The sequence below is a fragment of the Podarcis filfolensis genome (assembly GCF_964270895.1).
Source record: "Podarcis filfolensis genome assembly, chromosome: 2".
NCBI classification, from domain to species: Eukaryota; Metazoa; Chordata; class Lepidosauria; order Squamata; family Lacertidae; genus Podarcis; species Podarcis filfolensis.
This window is the reverse complement of record NC_139605.1, coordinates 121,537,436-121,554,555: the sequence shown is the minus strand read 5'-3', so window position 1 is coordinate 121,554,555 and position 17,120 is coordinate 121,537,436. Positions and strand designations below refer to the sequence as shown.

General features: G+C 42.8%; 1 protein-coding gene across 4 annotated transcripts in view; it reads left to right on the top strand.

Annotated features, from left to right (window-relative positions):
* The window catches only part of NXPH4 (neurexophilin 4), a 90,770-nt gene that overhangs the window by 69,119 nt on the left and 4,531 nt on the right, over positions 1-17,120 (top strand). Inside the window, exon 1 of one of the 4 annotated variants that reach the window (XM_083599811.1) lies at positions 6,880-6,981. The exons of the other annotated variants lie outside the window; for them this stretch is intronic. Within the exon in view, the coding sequence (XP_083455937.1) occupies positions 6,925-6,981 (57 nt within the window). The 5' untranslated portion in view covers positions 6,880-6,924. Of the gene's footprint in view, positions 1-6,879; positions 6,982-17,120 lie in introns of those variants that run through there. 4 annotated transcript variants of the gene reach the window in all.

Sequence of the window (17,120 nt, the reverse complement as noted above, 5' to 3'; positions counted from 1 at the left end):
TTGTCCACACTTCTTCCATGGCTGCTCCACAGAAATCCCTCTGAGCCATCCTAAAGTGACTGCAGAAAGGAAATTGTTTAGTGTTGCCAAGCTGATTAGTCTTTGGCACTTTGGTACCTATGTTTTGTTGAGTATGGGGGAAGGGAACTCATGTTATCCAATCTTGGGTAGAAGGGAGATGTTATTTGGGTAATAATCTCTGCCAACAGCTCATGAAAATCCACATCCATGATATGCTGTCTCATCACATTGAGAGCTTTATTTCCTCCCAGCATGAACATAAGATGAAAATCCTATCCTGAAAAATCCTGTACTGGCTATCAGATTAATGGATTTCAGATTAATGGATCAGATTAAAATGTAACCCAATCAAAAAGGTTTTAGCACCCAGTACCTTCTGCCAATGAGCATATCTATATTCCATACTCTCTAAATGCAGAACCTGTTCACCACTAGGCAGGCAAAGGCAAGTATCCAGACAGATTGTTTGGCAGTGGGTGAGAAAGTAATTAACCCCAAAAATCTTGAGTCAACAGCCTGACCGCAGACTCCCACGCCCTGCCTGTGAGGGAGTGCTACAAGGAACCAAAGCATTCCACTCCAGTCATGAAGTGTCTTCAAAAGAATGCAGAGCAGTGGAATTATGTCACTGAACTATGAATAGTTTTACTTCTTGCCTGGAATCATTGGGCCAGAAATGCCAACAGGATTTCCTGTGCCTAGTCCACTGTATGTGGATGGGGCTGCCTGCCCCCGCAGTCTATTGATGAGCTGCTCCCTATGCTCACTCTGTGAGCTGTGCCCCTGCTCACTCTGGTCTCCAACCCCTCATTAGCCCTTCTGAGCTTCTGCTTCCTGCCGCATGCAAACTACTAAGCTCACTTTTGATCTTCACCATCCCATTTCTGAAGGCTCTTCTGTTTTGCAGTCCTACTTTTCACCCCTTTTTCACCTTCACTCCTGTATATATGCCTCTTGTGCTTGCTTCTGTGCAATCCCCCTTGAACACAAACCATGCCCCTGGTCACTTCCTGCATCTTCCTCCTTCCAGGCATTATGTTAAATGCTGACCATGGGATCCTCCAGTCTGGAGCTTGGCCTTTGCATCTCTGCATTAGCCGCGGCTTCTGGACCGACCTCGAGGGTAGCCCCACATACAGTAATCAATTTTCAGGGTGGACAATCACCAACAAACATCTTCCCAGCTTAATCTAGCCAGTGCAACCAAGCTAACATTGAGATAGCTAGGTGGTGGTTTGGTGCAGATCAAGGTTCCAGCCAAACATGAACGCTGAGCTGATATGCACTGAGGCACTTGCTGTTGGCTCATATAGAGGTGGCTACACATACTTGGCCAATTGTCCACCTTCGCTTGGAGATACCATTAGGAACATTCTTTTTTTAGAGAGAGTGAGAGAAACACATTGTAGCCACTACCAATTTCAAGAAGGAAGAGTTTCAGGAGGAGCTGTATCTTCTGTTGTGCACCATATTCAAGGCCTTTGAAATATTTAAAGATAATGGGATGGAATTCAACATCACACTCTTTGTTTGCTCCATCTGGGCAAACAGTTTGGCGTTCTCCCCGCCCCCAAACCTCGAGTCAATTGCGGTGTGTACGAAAGGAGAGGAGGACGAAGCCCTGTTGCACAAGGGACAGTCCTTGCACAGGACTTCCACTTATGGTGCTCATTAGATCAATCCCATTCAAGAGTCACCAGATAGGATGTATGTTTGCATGCCATGGACCTCTAATATTAGACCTAGTGCTTCTGAATGAATCCAGCACCACTTATGGCTAGTTCACACATTTAGGCTCACCACTTGAAGTCTGTAGCAACCAATGATGACTCAGCATGCGTGAATGAGTCATCACAGATGAAGTGTTGCACAATTTTCATACCTCCTTCTGCCACCCAGCCCAAGCCCACCGCAAGGAAGCTTCCCTCTGGGCCAGTTCAAACATGCAGCATCAAATGGTGATTTGTATGCCTAAATGCACCATCACAACCAGTCAGACACCATCAAGGACCTCACACCCAAGACCTTTCAGTGGAGTAACATGGTCACACCTTCATCTGCCAGTTCCAAACTACACAGTAACCACGTATAGTGGAATCCCATACATGCATGTGTGAACTATGACACAATCCTATGTGGATTCACTTGGAAGGATGTCCTCCTGTAGTCAGTGGGCCCTACTCCCACATGAGTGTTTATTGTAAAGGCTGCCATCCTAAACACAGTTACATGGGAGTAAGTTTCATTGAGCTTAGAGCAAGCGTGGGGAACATGAACTGTTCATCTTGTGTCTGCACTATGAAGATAGACTTCTGTTCACAGATGGGTTACTTCAGAACAGATGAGTCTTAAAGCCTGCCTTCTCTCTCATCACGCTGAGACAAAAGAGATGCTGCAGCCATGATTTTCTGCCCTGGCTGCCTGAACTAATTACAGTCAGTGATTGCAGAGTTCTCTGCACTTTGATTCCATGTGCTGAAGAACTGAGTGGGGAGGACAGAACACTCTCTTGACTCGGACTGCATCTTCTAAGACTGCTTAGAGTGCTTTCAACTTTCATTTAAAATTTGATCTGCACAAACTCCTTAGGACTAATGCAGACTAAAAGCACAGTGTGAACACACCCCAAGAACCAAACAAGGAGAGAGAAGAGGCGTGGGTTTTTTATATTATTATTAAACCTTTGATCTTAAAATCTACAACATATGATTTCTGGCTCTCAGCAAAAGGATGAAAGCAAGGATGGAGGATGAAATGCTGTTCCAATGCATGCTCAGAAAGTAACATTTGAAATGACAAAGTCCCTGACTCCTTTTTGAGGAAATGCAAAAGACTGGTGTAGCCTCCAACATTTTCCCTTGCGAAAAATGGTGGGATAGGTATCATGCCCCAGTTGCTGCCCTTGGATTCGGAGGATGTGTTCCTTGTTTTTTTTTAAGAGCTCCAGAACCTCAAGTAGGGCAGTGTACCCATTACCTCTTGCTATGGCTCCACTGCTGGTGTTTGAAGCTGAGTACACATGACACTAGCCACAATCCATAAGTATCCTACAGCTTCTTGAGAAATACTGCTCAATTTGCTTTCCCTTATACCAGCCTCCATCTGATTGCAAACCAGAAGCTACAGTTAAGCTGCGGTGCATAGAGTTCAGGAAGCCATTGCTCATCCACAGATGCCTGCATATGCGCAGACGGCAACTTCAGTGAACTGGAGTTGAATTGGAGTTCAGCACAGGGAAACAGGCAATGGGCATCATCTCTGGACTGAACAACAGTATAAGAATGTGACTTGAAACACAGCAGGGGAAACATCATGTCTCTGATGTGCACATAGTATTGCTTTGGAGTAGCAGCTGCATCCCCCTCCAATGCCTGCCCTTCTCCCTCACTTGGGCCTCCTCCACTTTTGTATGAGTCTGAGCAGTTTTCTCCTTGCCCTGCTCCTTTCCCAGGGAAAACCAGCTCCTTAGTGCTCAGAGCAAATGTTAATCTGGAGAAGATCAGAATTGGCTTTTACTCTGATTGAGTGCTAAAGAGTGGTTTCAGGACAAGAGAAAGTGTGGACAAGCCCTCAGAGTTGTCATCTTCAGTCCAGGAGACTGCCTAATTTGAAGAGCTCCAGGGCAGCAAGTCTTTATGGAATAGTTGTGCTTGCCTTCCTGGTGTGTGGGTGGTTAATTCGCCTATCTATCTCTCCTGTCTCTCCTGCCTGGTGCAGCAATATTCATCTTACAGCAAGCAGGAGAAGGTGGTGGTGAACAGGCTGCTTGAGGAGTGCGTAAGAGCCCCCATATCTTTTTCTTTTAAATAAATGTTTATTAAAATTTTCCATCTTAGTAAAAAAAATTAAAAAAATTTAAAAAAATTAAAGAACACATAAAGTTTACAATCCGCATTTTCAATGACATATTTCCCTGACTTCCCCACACCTCCCCTTCTTATATTCCAATTCAAATTGTTAGTTCAACAAGTTCTTATCCCCAATTTTTAACCTTTTTATATTTAGTTCATTTTAAAGAAAAAACCAATTTTAACTTATAAACATCCATATTTATACATCAGTACTCATTCTTAAGACCTTTTTCTAAGGTCGACCCAAATTCCCTTCCACAAATTCCCAAATTTTCTTACTAATAACAAAACAAAATAAAAAAGCAGGTTATAGTTATACACCCTTTGGATTCCCAAACCCCACCACCCCCTTTCCCGGTTTCGATCCCCAACAAATGTCCATCAGTCTTAATCTACTATCAGCCTGGAGACCTCACATCCGAGGCTCTTAATTCTCTCTCAATTCCTCTCTGCCAGTTTTTTTGATAGTCTTTAGTATTAAACACCAAATCTCGGAGAAGCTCTGTCCCCATAAGGTCCATGTTTCTTCCAGCCAGGCCTCCATACTTAAAAGTGGAGCCCGAATCTTGTTTCTTACTCCTTTTAAGTCCAATTGTCCCGAAAGCTCCAACTTCCACCTTGATCAAATTTGTAATCCATAGGTCTTCAGATCTCCACATAAGCAGATCTCTCCATTCTTCAATCTCCAATTCAAACCAGATTTTCATCATCCAGTATTTATTTTCCTTTGTAACCATCATGTCAGGCCTCTGGCTCGATTTCTTATTTTCCTTTGTAACCATCATGTCAGGCCTCTGGCTCTCCTTTGTCATCTGCAAAATTTCAGCTCCTCCTTCCTTTTCTTCAGAAACAACATATGTCTCCTTCTCCACACTCTCAAAACTCTCAAGTTTCTCTTTTTGTCCAGCTGCATGGGCTTCCTGAGTCAAATCCTTATCAAATTCAATGATATTATTTACTGTTAAGTTCAGAGTTGCAACATTTGTAGCCAAAACATCCATTTGGCCTTGTAACTTTCCCAAGAGAACAAAAGCTTTGTCCAATCCAGCTTGAATTTTCCCTCCTCCAGCCATTCTTGTAATGTCCCAAATCCCCCTCTAGAGGGATTTTGGTAACTTAGTATTTTTTCCAGTTCAAATCCAAAAGTCAAGTTAGTTTGTATCAGTTCTTCCTTGTTTTCAACAAAATATAACCAAATTGCAACAAATATTTCCAGCAGAGACAGCAGAAACAAAGTTCTCTTTTTCCTTCTTGATAGCTAATTTTGACAGCTGTCAAACTCTTCTATATCTCCTCAACAGGCTCTCTCACGGATCACTCCCGGGTCCGGGGGGGGGTGGCACTTCAGCTCTCAAAATTAGCTCTTATCCTCCGATAAGGTTATTTATGCTTATACTGCCAAATCGTGAAATTAATATCTTTTACCCAATGAAGAAAAAGAAATTCTCTTGACCTTAGTTAACTAGTCCTTGCTTTAAATTATTTACAAGGCGGGGAGGCGGACTTCCTGTTTGCACCTTCCCTGATCGTGCCAAATTCAACAGAAAAATTTCCTTTTCAAGTCCAATTTCCGTACTACTCACGGGTTGTTACTTTTAAAGTCCAATTGTTCACAAGAAGAAGTCAGTGCTCTCCGACCATGGCATGCGGCTTCACTCCGCAGGAGGAGCAGTCGACTCTCAGCACCGCGCCGCTCACCCCGTCCCCCGTTCCGAAGCCTTTAAAAAGGCTCCTTCGCAGGTCGGGGGGCGCAAATGGTGCCCGCCGAGTCACCAGGTTCACAGGCTTCAGCGCCTGTGATTTCTGAGGGTCCCCGCGTCGCCGCAGTGGCCAGATCCTAGATTCATACCCTGGCATCTCCAGGTAGGGCTGGGAGAAACCCTAGTCTGGAACTGGGGAGCTGCCTGCCGAGTTGGTGTAGACAAAACTGAGCTAGATAGACGAACCTCTGTATAAGGTTTCTGTGAGGTACTGAGGTGATAGAAGCTGAAGCAGGAGAGGTGAGAAAAACATGGGGATCCAGAAGTTGTGGCTGGGCTTGATAGCAAACCATTGATTCTAGGAGCCATTGCAGATGAGTTCGAAGGACCTTTGAATTCATGGATGTGGTGCCACGATGCCTACTGAGCAACTGCAGTCTGGTGGTTCCTCAAAACGGAATAAGGTAGTAGGGCTTAAGAACATGGATGGAATGGAAGGCTTTTAAAGAAATTACAAAGCAGCCTCATATTATGTGTCTTCCTTGTTAGACAGTGCATCAGCAACAAATTTTAAGAGAGATTGTAACGCAAGTGCATACATTCATCAAAGTAATTTGTTGCTTCACCATAGGTCATAACTAGCAAATGCATGGATTGGAATCCTTCCAAAGAGATTTCAGTTCTGGAATAGATTTAGTGGAAGGAGAAAAATTCAAAGATGTGTAGCGTGTTAAAGAGCAGGGGAAGGGAAATGGAAGAGGCAAGAGTTAAGAGCCTTAACAAAGCGGCCTGTGTGAAACTTCACCAGCTTCCAGAAGTAGCAAGTCAATCGAAGTAATTTGGATGCCCACCTACGCAAAGTGGCAGAGGAGTTTGCTCTTCCGTGGCTTTTTCATGGCGCATCTGCTCTGGAGTTTGTGACCAACATGGGTTGATCTAGAGGTGTGGGTCTGTGTGGGCACATATATGGCCCTGCCCTTTGGCCCTCTGATCTTTCCCTGCCCTGTGCTGTGGCCATTTTAATAAGCCAGCCTCTCTGTAGCAAGCAGAAGGGTGGAGGAGAGAACTAGATGACCTCTCTCTTAGTATCTACCAGCTCAGAAGAGAACAGAATTGTCATTAAGGAGGGGAGGAACCGGGATTTGCTAATAGGCTGACTTGACCAGGTTTACACCAGGGCTGGCCTTGGCCCTTGCTTCTCCAGCCTCCCTGGATCTTAAGCTGCCAACTCTCCCAGCGGTTTCAGTCATCACCTTTTGCAGCTCCTGTCTCCCTTTTAATGAGCATCCCTGCGTGCTCCCTGTACCTGTGAACAGCTCTGTCTCTGTAGCTCCTCTCCACCTGCTGCGCTTATGCCTTGCTGCCTTGGGGGATTTGGGCTGGAACCAATCAGTCAAGAAGCATTGGGGGTAAGAGTTGGTGGTGGCTTACATTCAAGGTGCGTGCAGCTGGAGGGGCTTTTATTTCCTCTCTTTTCTTTCTCACTCTCCACATTTTTCCTTTTATTTGGGATGGCTGCATATGGCTCTCTGTGCTGCTAGGCGAAGTGGGTCTGAGATCTGTGAGCCACAGGATTCAGTCCCCAAGGGCCGCTCCATGTCCTCAGGCAAATAGCTGCAGAAGTGGAGTATTTCTGGTCAATCAAGGCAAAGTGGGTGAGGGAGATGGGAAGGGCCATTCATGTGGCATCATCAAGGCTTCACAGAGCTCTGCTAGGGGCCTGTCGCTCACTCGTGTGCGGCTTGCTGCTGCTGTCATCAGCTTTCTCTGAGTAAAGTCTGATGACAGCACACAAGTCCCTTCCCTGGGATGAAGCATCAGGCTCTAATGGGCTGTTTAATCCCGGAGAAGGGACCAGTGCTGGGACGAGCGGTAGGAAGGCAAAGACAAATCTTAATCAAGGCAGCTTTTGGTGCCCCGGGGCCAACCCACAAATAATTAGCCATTGGGACAGTGTGCTGTGAGAGAGACAGCTGTGGAGATTGACAGCACCCAAAGAATATCCCCTCACTCATAAAAAAACCCACACAAAAAACCCCAAAGCAAAACCCACACAATGTACTTCACTGCATTCACAGTTGAGTAGCACACACATTTATACTGAATTTATTTCCTTTATTGGATTATCCCTGGATTGGGTAAATCCAAATGTAATGGGGGAAAGTGTGGACTGCTAGTTGGATGAAGAGGACATAATGTGAACAGCACCAAAAAGAATGGAGACACAAGCAGCTTCAAATCCACATTAAATTTCTGTGTGGACTAGTTCAGGGGTGGGGAATCTTTGGCCAATGGGCCATATTTGACCCATCTGAAGTCCTAATTTGGCCCTCAAGGCTGTTCTTTGGAAGCCACGCCCACCTGCCCCACACCTGACATCATATATGACATCAGGTGAGGAACAGAAAGCCATGGAATAATGGGGGGCTTAAACTGGGCTCCCCATCGTCTCCTCTTTGGAAGGATTCATCCTCCTTGTTTGCCCAACGTTGTCAACAAGTAGCCCATATGCCTGTGATACAAGCAGCTCTAGTGATGGCAAAAGAACACCAGCAATCCATCACGACCTGTCATCCAGCTGCTGCGTTGGCACAAAAACTTTCCTGGGCTTGAGTGGGGGAGAGCAGATGACGAGAATTTGTGAATAAAGCTAAACTGGAATATGAGAGGAAAGCTTCCAATAAAGTGGAAAGGTTTAGAAGAAGAATAGAGAAGATCAGGGAAGCACAGAAGGTTTAAACTTGGTTAGAGGGACTGATTGCTCCTATCAAAGCTGCCAGGTTGGGTCAGTCTAGTGGTTCATTTAGCCCAGACTCCTTGCTTTCAGCTGCACCAAATGTTGCTGAGAAACAGAAGGGACCCACACCTTATTATTTGTTCCTAATATCTGGTACTAGCCTTCAGTGACCACCTTGGCCAGTGGCTTTCAGCAGCAGGGTGTTGTGTTGTGGAGGTGCATACCTGGCCTCCCAGAAGAGGGAGAGGCAAAGAGGAGGCCGCACTGACAGCACCATGCAAAATCAAGGCCGTAGCACCTGCCCACTCTAGTCTCTGGCACTGGAAACAGAAACCCATGAATTCTGGTCCTTCCCCCCAACCCTGCGGTCACTTTGTGCCCTTGCCAAACTGTTTGGCTGCATACTAAACCTTCCAGTTTTGCTTGTATTTTCACCCCTTCAGCACAAATAAGCAAGTACAAGTATACTTCCAAAAAACTCATTTTTCCCACTTCCCTCAGAGTCTTTCCCTCTGATTCCTCTCCACGTCTGTTCGCCACAGTTCAGTGCAGAGATGGGTCTGCCTAAGTCCACTGAAATCAGGAGGCTACGAGGGCACATGCTGTAGCTCAGTCTCGGATTATGATAATTGTATCTTAGCACTGCATGAATAGTCCAACCCCTCCTTTCTTCAGCCTCTGCTACCGACATTGGAATGGACCTTTTCCTAACTGCTCCATACAGTCTAACATTTCTCCGAAGGAAACTGGGACATCCCATTCCATAATGAAAATCTAGCTAAGTTGCCCCAGCCACTCTGGGCAGCTTCCAACATACAAAAATAATAATAAAACATTAAACATTAAGAAAAACTTCCCTAAACAGGATTGCCTTCAAACGGCTCAGAGGTTGGATAACTCTATTTATTTATTTATTTTATTTATATATATATATATTTTTTATAAGATTTTTATTAAAGTTTTACAAAAAAGAAAAGTAGAGATTCACAGAATAAAAAACCATAAATTACAGAAAAAAGGAACACACAAAAGAAAAAAATACAGAAAGAAAAACACAACTAATTAAGAAAAATTAAATTTAAACAAAGAAAAAATAAAACCATTCCATTTTTCCAATAACCTCAATTTCATATGCTTATGTTCTTGACCTCCTCGCACCTTCCCCTTTTTGTATTCCCATTCAAATATTTAATTCAGCAAATTCTTACCCTTTATCAAATGTTTAAATTTTGTACCATAACATATACTATATCCATATTTTTCAACCAATTATCAATACCTTTTTTGCATAATCTTAATAACTTTTATCACTAATTACCACTTATTACCCATCCAAGCACAATTTTAACACTCATTAATTTTATAGTATTTCTGAAGATAGTCTTTGAATTTCTTCCAGTCTTCTTCCACCAACTCTTCTCCCAGGTCTCGGATTCTGTCAGTCATTTCCGCCAATTCCATATAGTCTATCAGCTTCATCTGCCACTCTTCCAGGGTGGGTAGCTCTTGTGTCTTCCAATACTTTGCGATGAGAATTCTTGCTGCTGTTGTTGCGTACATAAAGAAATTTCTATCTTTCTTTGGCACCAATTGGCCCACCATGCCCAAGAGAAAGGCCTCTGGCTTCTTAAGGAATGTATATCTAAAAATTTTTTTCATTTCGTTATATATCATCTCCCAGAAAGCCTTAATCTTTGGGCATGTCCACCAAAGGTGAAAGAATGTTCCTTCACTTTCTTTACACTTCCAACATTTATTGTCAGGCAAATGGTAGATTTTTGCAAGCTTGACTGGTGTCATGTACCACCTGTATATCATTTTCATAATATTCTCTCTTAGGGCATTACATGCCGTAAATTTCATACCTGTGGTCCACAACCGTTCCCAGTCAGCAAACATGATGTTATGACCAACATCTTGTGCCCATTTAATCATAGCAGATTTAACTGTTTCATCCTGCGTATTCCATTTTAGCAGCAAGTTATACATTCTTGAAAGTATTTTAGTTTTGGGTTCTAACAACTCAGTTTCCAATTTTGATTTTTCCACCTGGAAACCTATTTTTTTATCCATGTTATAGGCTTCTCTTATTTGAAAATAGTGCAGCCAATCTCGCACCTTATCTTTTAATTTCTCAAAACTCTGCAATTTCAATTTATCTCCTTCTTGTTCCAATATTTCCCAATATTTCGGCCATTTGGCCTCCATATTGGACTTTTTAAGTGCCTTTGCCTCCATTGGTGACAACCACCTTGGGGTTTTGTTCTCCAATAAGTCTTTATATCTTAACCAGACGTTAAACAATGCTTTCCTGACAATATGGTTTTTAAATGCTTTATGAGCTTTGACCTTGTCGTACCACAAATATGCATGCCACTCAAAAACGTTATTAAAACCTTCTAAATCCAAAATGTCTGTGTTTTCAAGAAGCAGCCATTCTTTCAGCCAGCAAAATGCGGCCGATTCATAATAGAGTTTCAGGTCTGGCAGGGCGAAACCACCTCTTTCTCTTACATCGGTTAGTATTTTAAATTTTATTCTAGGCTTCTTGCCCTGCCAGACAAATCTAGAAATATCCTTCTGCCACTTCTTGAAACAGTCCATCTTGTCCACAATTTGCAAAGATTGAAACAAAAATAACATCCTTGGCAATACATTCATCTTTATAGCCGCAATTCTTCCCAACAAGGAAAGCTTCAGGTTTGACCATATCTCTAGGTCTTTCTTCACTTCTAGCCAACATTTCTCATAGTTATCTTTAAACAAGTTTAGGTTCTTGGCAGTCATATTAACCCCCAAATATTTAACCTTCTTTACTATTGTTAGGCCTGTCTCCTTCTGAAACCTGTCTTTCTCAATCGGTGTTAAATTTTTCTCAAGAACTTTAGTTTTAGATTTATTCAGCTTAAAACCAGCCATCTGCCCAAATTCTTGAATCACTTCCAAAACTCTTTTCGAACTAGATTCTGGCTCCTGTAATGTTAAAACTAAGTCATCTGCAAAAGCTTTCAATTTGTATTGCTTAGCTCCGACCTGAATGCCTTTTATCAGACGGTCCCTTCTAATCATATTCAATAATACCTCCAGGACTGTGATAAATAACAATGGGGAAATTGGGCAGCCTTGTCGTGTGCCTTTCTCTATCTTAAATCCCTCTGTCACCATATTATTCACAATTAATTTAGCCTTTTGTTCTGAGTAAATTGCACTTATACCATTTTCAAACCCTTGACCCACCCCCATCCCCTGAAGATTTTTCTTCATAAAACTCCAAGAAATGTTGTCAAAGGCTTTCTCCGCATCTATAAAGATTAAGACTGCTTTGGTGTTTATATTCACTTGCAACTTCTCCAAAATGTTAATTATGTTCCTCGTATTGTCCGACAAGTGTCTACCCGGGAGAAAGCCGGCTTGGTCCTTATGAATCTCTTCCAATAATACTTTCTTTAATCTATTTGCCAAAATGTCCGCAAATATTTTGTAATCCACATTAAGAAGGGATATGGGGCGGTAGTTCTTAAGTTGCGTCTTTTCAGACTCAGTTTTTGGTATAAGTGTAATATAAGCTTCCTGCCACGACTCCGGCGCCTTTTTCCCCTCTAGTATCTCATTGCATACCTCCATTAGTGGTCGAATTAACCAATCTTTCAAAACTCTATAGTATTTGGAGGTTAAGCCGTCTGGTCCTGGAGATTTGCCCAACTGCATGTTCTGAATGGCACCCTCCACTTCCTGTTCTGTAATTTTGTCACTCAACATTATCCTCTTTTCTTGAGAGATTTTTTGTAATCCGTTTTTCCTCAGAAATTGGTCTAATTCGACCTCTTTCTGTGGCCCTTGTGTATAAAGTTGTTTGAAAAATCTCTGGAAGCAGTTTCTAATTTCCAATGGGTTCTGTATAATCTTTCCATTTACTTCCAAATTTGTTATGGTATTTAGTTTCTGTCTTTTCTTCATCTGCCATGCAAGCAGTTTCCCACATTTGTTAGCCGATTCAAAAGACTTTTGTCTCATCTGTTTAATTTTCCATTCCACTTCCTGATTTATCATTCTCATATATTGTACTTGATATAACTTAATTTCTCTCAGAATCTCTTGGGATTTTGGTTTCGCTCTTAATCTCTTCTCTCCTTCTTTTATTTTTTCCAAAATTTTATCTTTTTTCTCATTTTGAGTTCTCTTCTTTATTGCATTCTGTTGAATCAAAAACCCTCTCATGACCGCTTTGCCTGCGTCCCAGATTGTTCTTTTTTCCACCGTAGTGTTTAAATTTATCTCAAAATAGTCTCTCAATGTTTTTTGGGCCTTCTTAATCACCTCCTGATTTCTAAACAGGGCGTCATTCATCCTCCATCTGAAGGAGCCGATTGGCATTAGTTTCATCTCCATCTTTATTGCATTGTGGTCGGAGCAAGTTTTGGGGCAGATTTCCACTTTTCGAATCTTAGGTGCCAGTCCTCTAGTTATCCATATTTGATCAATTCTTGTCCATGTCATATTGGCTTCAGAGAAGAATGTTCCCTCTCTTCCAAGGGGGTTCTTAGTTCTCCAAGTGTCAATCAAATCCATATTGTCAGTCAATTCAAAGAAAGTTTTGGGTAGTCTTCCATCTTTAGTTACCACCTGTCTTTGCGACTTATCCATGTTAGTAGATACCACTCCATTCATATCTCCCATCAAAATGATGTTATAGTCCATATAGTCCAACAATGTCTCGTGCAATTTCTTAAAAAATTCAGATTTCCCCTCATTTGGTGCATATACTCCTAAAATCAAATATTTTTCACCTTGTAGTTGAATCTCAATTGCAATAAACCTTCCTTGTTCATCTTTAAAAACAAATTTCGGTGATAGGCTCTCTTTAGCGTATATAACAACTCCTCTCTTTTTAACTTTGTCCGATGAAATAAATTCTTGACCCAATCTTTTATTAATAAGAACTTTCCTATGGAGCCTTACCACATGAGTTTCCTGCAAGCAAATTAGATCCAATTGGTCCTTTTTCAATATATGAAATACTTTCCTCCTCTTCTCCGGCGAGTTAAAACCGTGAATGTTCCAACTTAGTAATTGCAGAGACATGGTGTGATTATTTTAGTTTCCTCCAGCCGCTCCCAAGAGCTCGTCAAGTTCTTGCGGTGGTATCTTCTTTTTTGATTTGTCAAATTCCAAAGGTGGTGGTGCTGTGTCAACTCCTGGTCTCAAGGCTTTTGGCAGATCTGTCGCTTCCTTTTGTAGATCTTCTTCAAAGTCTCTCAGAAATTTTTCCTTATCTTCCACTGATCTGATTCTGAACTTTTCCCCCTTAAATGTAAAGGACAGTCCCTGGGGGAACTCCCATCTGAAAACAATAGTATTCTTTCTCAACAAGGCCACCAAGTCTCCGTAGTTAGTTCTCAAATCCAAAAGGTGTTTCGGAATATCTTTAAAAATCTCCGCTCTGGTCTCATTAATCTCTAGGGTCTTCTGGAAGTGAGCACTCAATATTTTGTCTCGTTCCTCTTTCGATCGGAGGGTCACCAAACAGTCTCTCACCCTGTTTTTCCTCCCTCCTCTTCCAAGTCTGAAGGCGCTCACTATCTTAAAATCTTTATCCAGCTCCAAGTTCCAGAATTTCTGAAATTCCTGTGAAAGATAGTCATTCAAATTATCTCTCTCAAGTTCTGGCACCGCCCTGATCCTCAGGTTTGTCTGCCTCTCTCTCAATTCAACCATAGACAATAAGGCCTGATGGTCCCCAATCTGTTTACGTATTGGTTTAATTTCTTCCTCCACAGCCACAGCTTTTTCTTTTGCCTCCTCAGCTATTTTCCTAGTAGTCGCAGATTCCTCCAACAGTTTTTCTATAGCTTTGGTATTTGAGTTAATACTGGCTGTGTTCCCTTTAATTTCAGCTGACTGATCTGAGACCTGTTTACTTAGGCCTTCCAATTTTTCGTAGATTTTATTCAACACAGATGTAAATTCCCCTTCTGAGGCCATTCCTTTTGGCTCAATTTGCCCTGGGTCTTCCTCCTGAGTCACAGGGAGGCCAGGCACAGATGCCCTACGTTGCTGGGAGATTGAAGTAGATTGTTGGACTTTGACCTTGGATCTTGTTGTTCTTTGGTCAGTCATTCCCCTTTATCTTCAGTCAAGGTCAATTCCCACAGGCAAGCCTTGTAGTGGAAAGTCCCCAAAGTTAGCAGTGGAAAATTCCTCCAGTCAAGTACTAACTTCAATAGTCCTCTAGGGGGACACAGTAGCTACCATTAAATTCTCAATAGCCAAACAAGCAAGTCTTTTTGTAACTTTCCGTGTCCCCTCTTTAATTGAAACTAAGTATTCAGATCAGTAAAACTCAGAATGTATCTTCTTGCAGAGTTAGATCAAATATTTACTGTATCCACAATCAATGCGAGCTCAAATGTAGCAAACCTCGTTAATCTGACAGTCCGTTCCCATGAGAGTTCAAATAAAAAGTCTTTTTAAATTCCCAGAAGATCCCCAGAAGAAATACAGTCACTTTCTTAACTTCCCCTGCAGGGGAGTTCTCTCTTTTGGTGCTTAGAGTTAAAGTTGAACGATCCACATTAAAGTAATAGCACAAAAAGGTCTTTGCTTTGATCTTTTACAAAGCGGAAAGGCGGACTTCCTGTTTACACCTTTCCGCTTCGGAGCCCAAATTCACTCCTTTTTGTTCTCAAATCCAAATTTCTTAAGTCCCCCTACTCACGGGTGTTCTCTTTTAGAGCCGAATTTCACAGGAAAAAGGTCAGCGCTCTCCGGCAACAGCTACGCGGCTTCGCTCTGTAGACGCAGCAATCGACCCGTAGCACCGCGCCGCTCCCGCTGCACACCGGAACCCCTTTCGGGGCTCCCTCGCAAAAACGGGGGGCGCAAAAGGTGCCTGCTGGGTCCCACGCTCGCAGGCTCTTTCTGCCTGCGATTTCAGATCGGGTCCCCGCTTCGCCGTAGCGGAACAGACCCACTTTCTACAGGGCTTCTCCTCCTACTCAGAAGGAGACCGCCATTGCCGTTGGCACCGCCTCCGGAAGTCTATTTATTTTATTTATATTCCGCCCTATACCCGTAGGTCTCAAGGTGGTTCACAGAATAGATTCACACGTGGGTCCCCTAACTGTAAAGTAAAAATAAAGATTAATGCACTTCTAATGTTTTCATTTTAAATGTGCTTCAGTTTTGAATAGAGCAGTGGCACTCCTGGAGGGGATATTTTCCCCTATGCCATTTTCTTGCTCTGTATTGCTTACACACCACCAGGAAAAAAAATCAGAAATGAATAAGTAGAGAAATAGCAGCTTGAAGTGGGGAAAAGAGCATGGGTGGGATTTAGCTAAGTTGTATGAATGGAACGAGGTCTGCTTTGTGCAGCAAAACTTCTCTTCCCCCTATTCTTGTGTGCACTCCCTCCTATACCCACTAAACTTGCTCCGGATGGTTGGGGGGAACCCAGATTAGGTTTATTTGGGCGCGCAGTGGAGAGGGGGAGTTCCATTGTGAAAGTGGTCCTTGTTCCCTGCATGTGTGCCCAGTGCTATGTTTATTTCCAAACCATGGTGGGAAAGGATTAAACACTCCCCCAGTTCTGCTGCTCTCATCAAAATCAGAACCCTACCAATCACCCCCCCATGGCAGGTTTAGGTTCAAACTGTTTGTTCATTTGCTTTATTTAAAAGCATTTATAAACTGCTAAATATATCAGAAACCTCTAAGCAGAGGTCTAAAAGACAAATGTTTTATCAGTAAAACATTAAAACAAAAACACAGCTTAAAACCAATAAAGTAGCAGTATAGAACACATAAGAGATATCAAAGCAAATAAGAGAGAAATTCAGAGGATTCAGTCACATGGAACAAGGCCCAATCTTGTGGTTCAAGGGAAGCATGGGCAAAAAGGTAACTCCTCACAAGAAGTCTGAAGCAAGGGATCGTTGCCACTTCATGTAAGCTCAAGGAAAGGGCCTTCCACTAGGCAGGGGCAACAGCAGAAAATGTTTTCAGGCCAGACAGTGTTGGCATATTATGGAGCTCACATGTCACAGCTATTGTTACTTGTAATAAAGGCAGAACTTCACATCTGCCAAATGAAGTGTGTGATATGAACAAATGTGCTCACCTGTTGTCTGGGTTGCATGGTTCGTGGAACTGGATTTTTCTGTGTTGTAGAATTTCGGGTGCAGAGCTGTTGTATTTTAAGGGTAACACTAGAATGAAGCAGGGCACCACAGTTTCCCACTGTGGTCCAGTGTACACATTACAGAGAGATGAAGCACTCTTACAAGTCCTTTTTTAAACCTATTTGTGTCCTGAAGATACATTGGCTCCCAGTACGTTTCCGAGCACAATTCAAAGTGTTGGTGCTGACCTTTAAAGCCCTAAACGGCCTCGGTCCAGTATACCTGAAGGAGCGTCTCCACCCCCATCATTCTGCCCGGACGCTGAGGTCCAGCGCCGAGGGCCTTCTGGCGGTTCCCTCATTGCGAGAAGCAAAGCTACAGGGAACCAGGCAGAGGGCCTTCTCGGTAGTGGCGCCCGCCCTGTGGAACGCCCTCCCACCAGATGTCAAAGCAATAGACAACTACCGGACATTTAGAAGACATCTTAAGGCAGCCCTGTTCAGGGAAGTTTTTAACGTGTGATATTTTACTGTATTTTTGGTTTTTATGGAAGCCGCCCAGAGTGGCTGGGGAGGCCCAGCCAGATGGGCGGGGTATAAATAATAAATTATTATTATTATTATTATTATTATTATTATTATTATTATTATTATTATAGATGCTTTCTCTGTGCACAGGGCAGGGTGCAGAT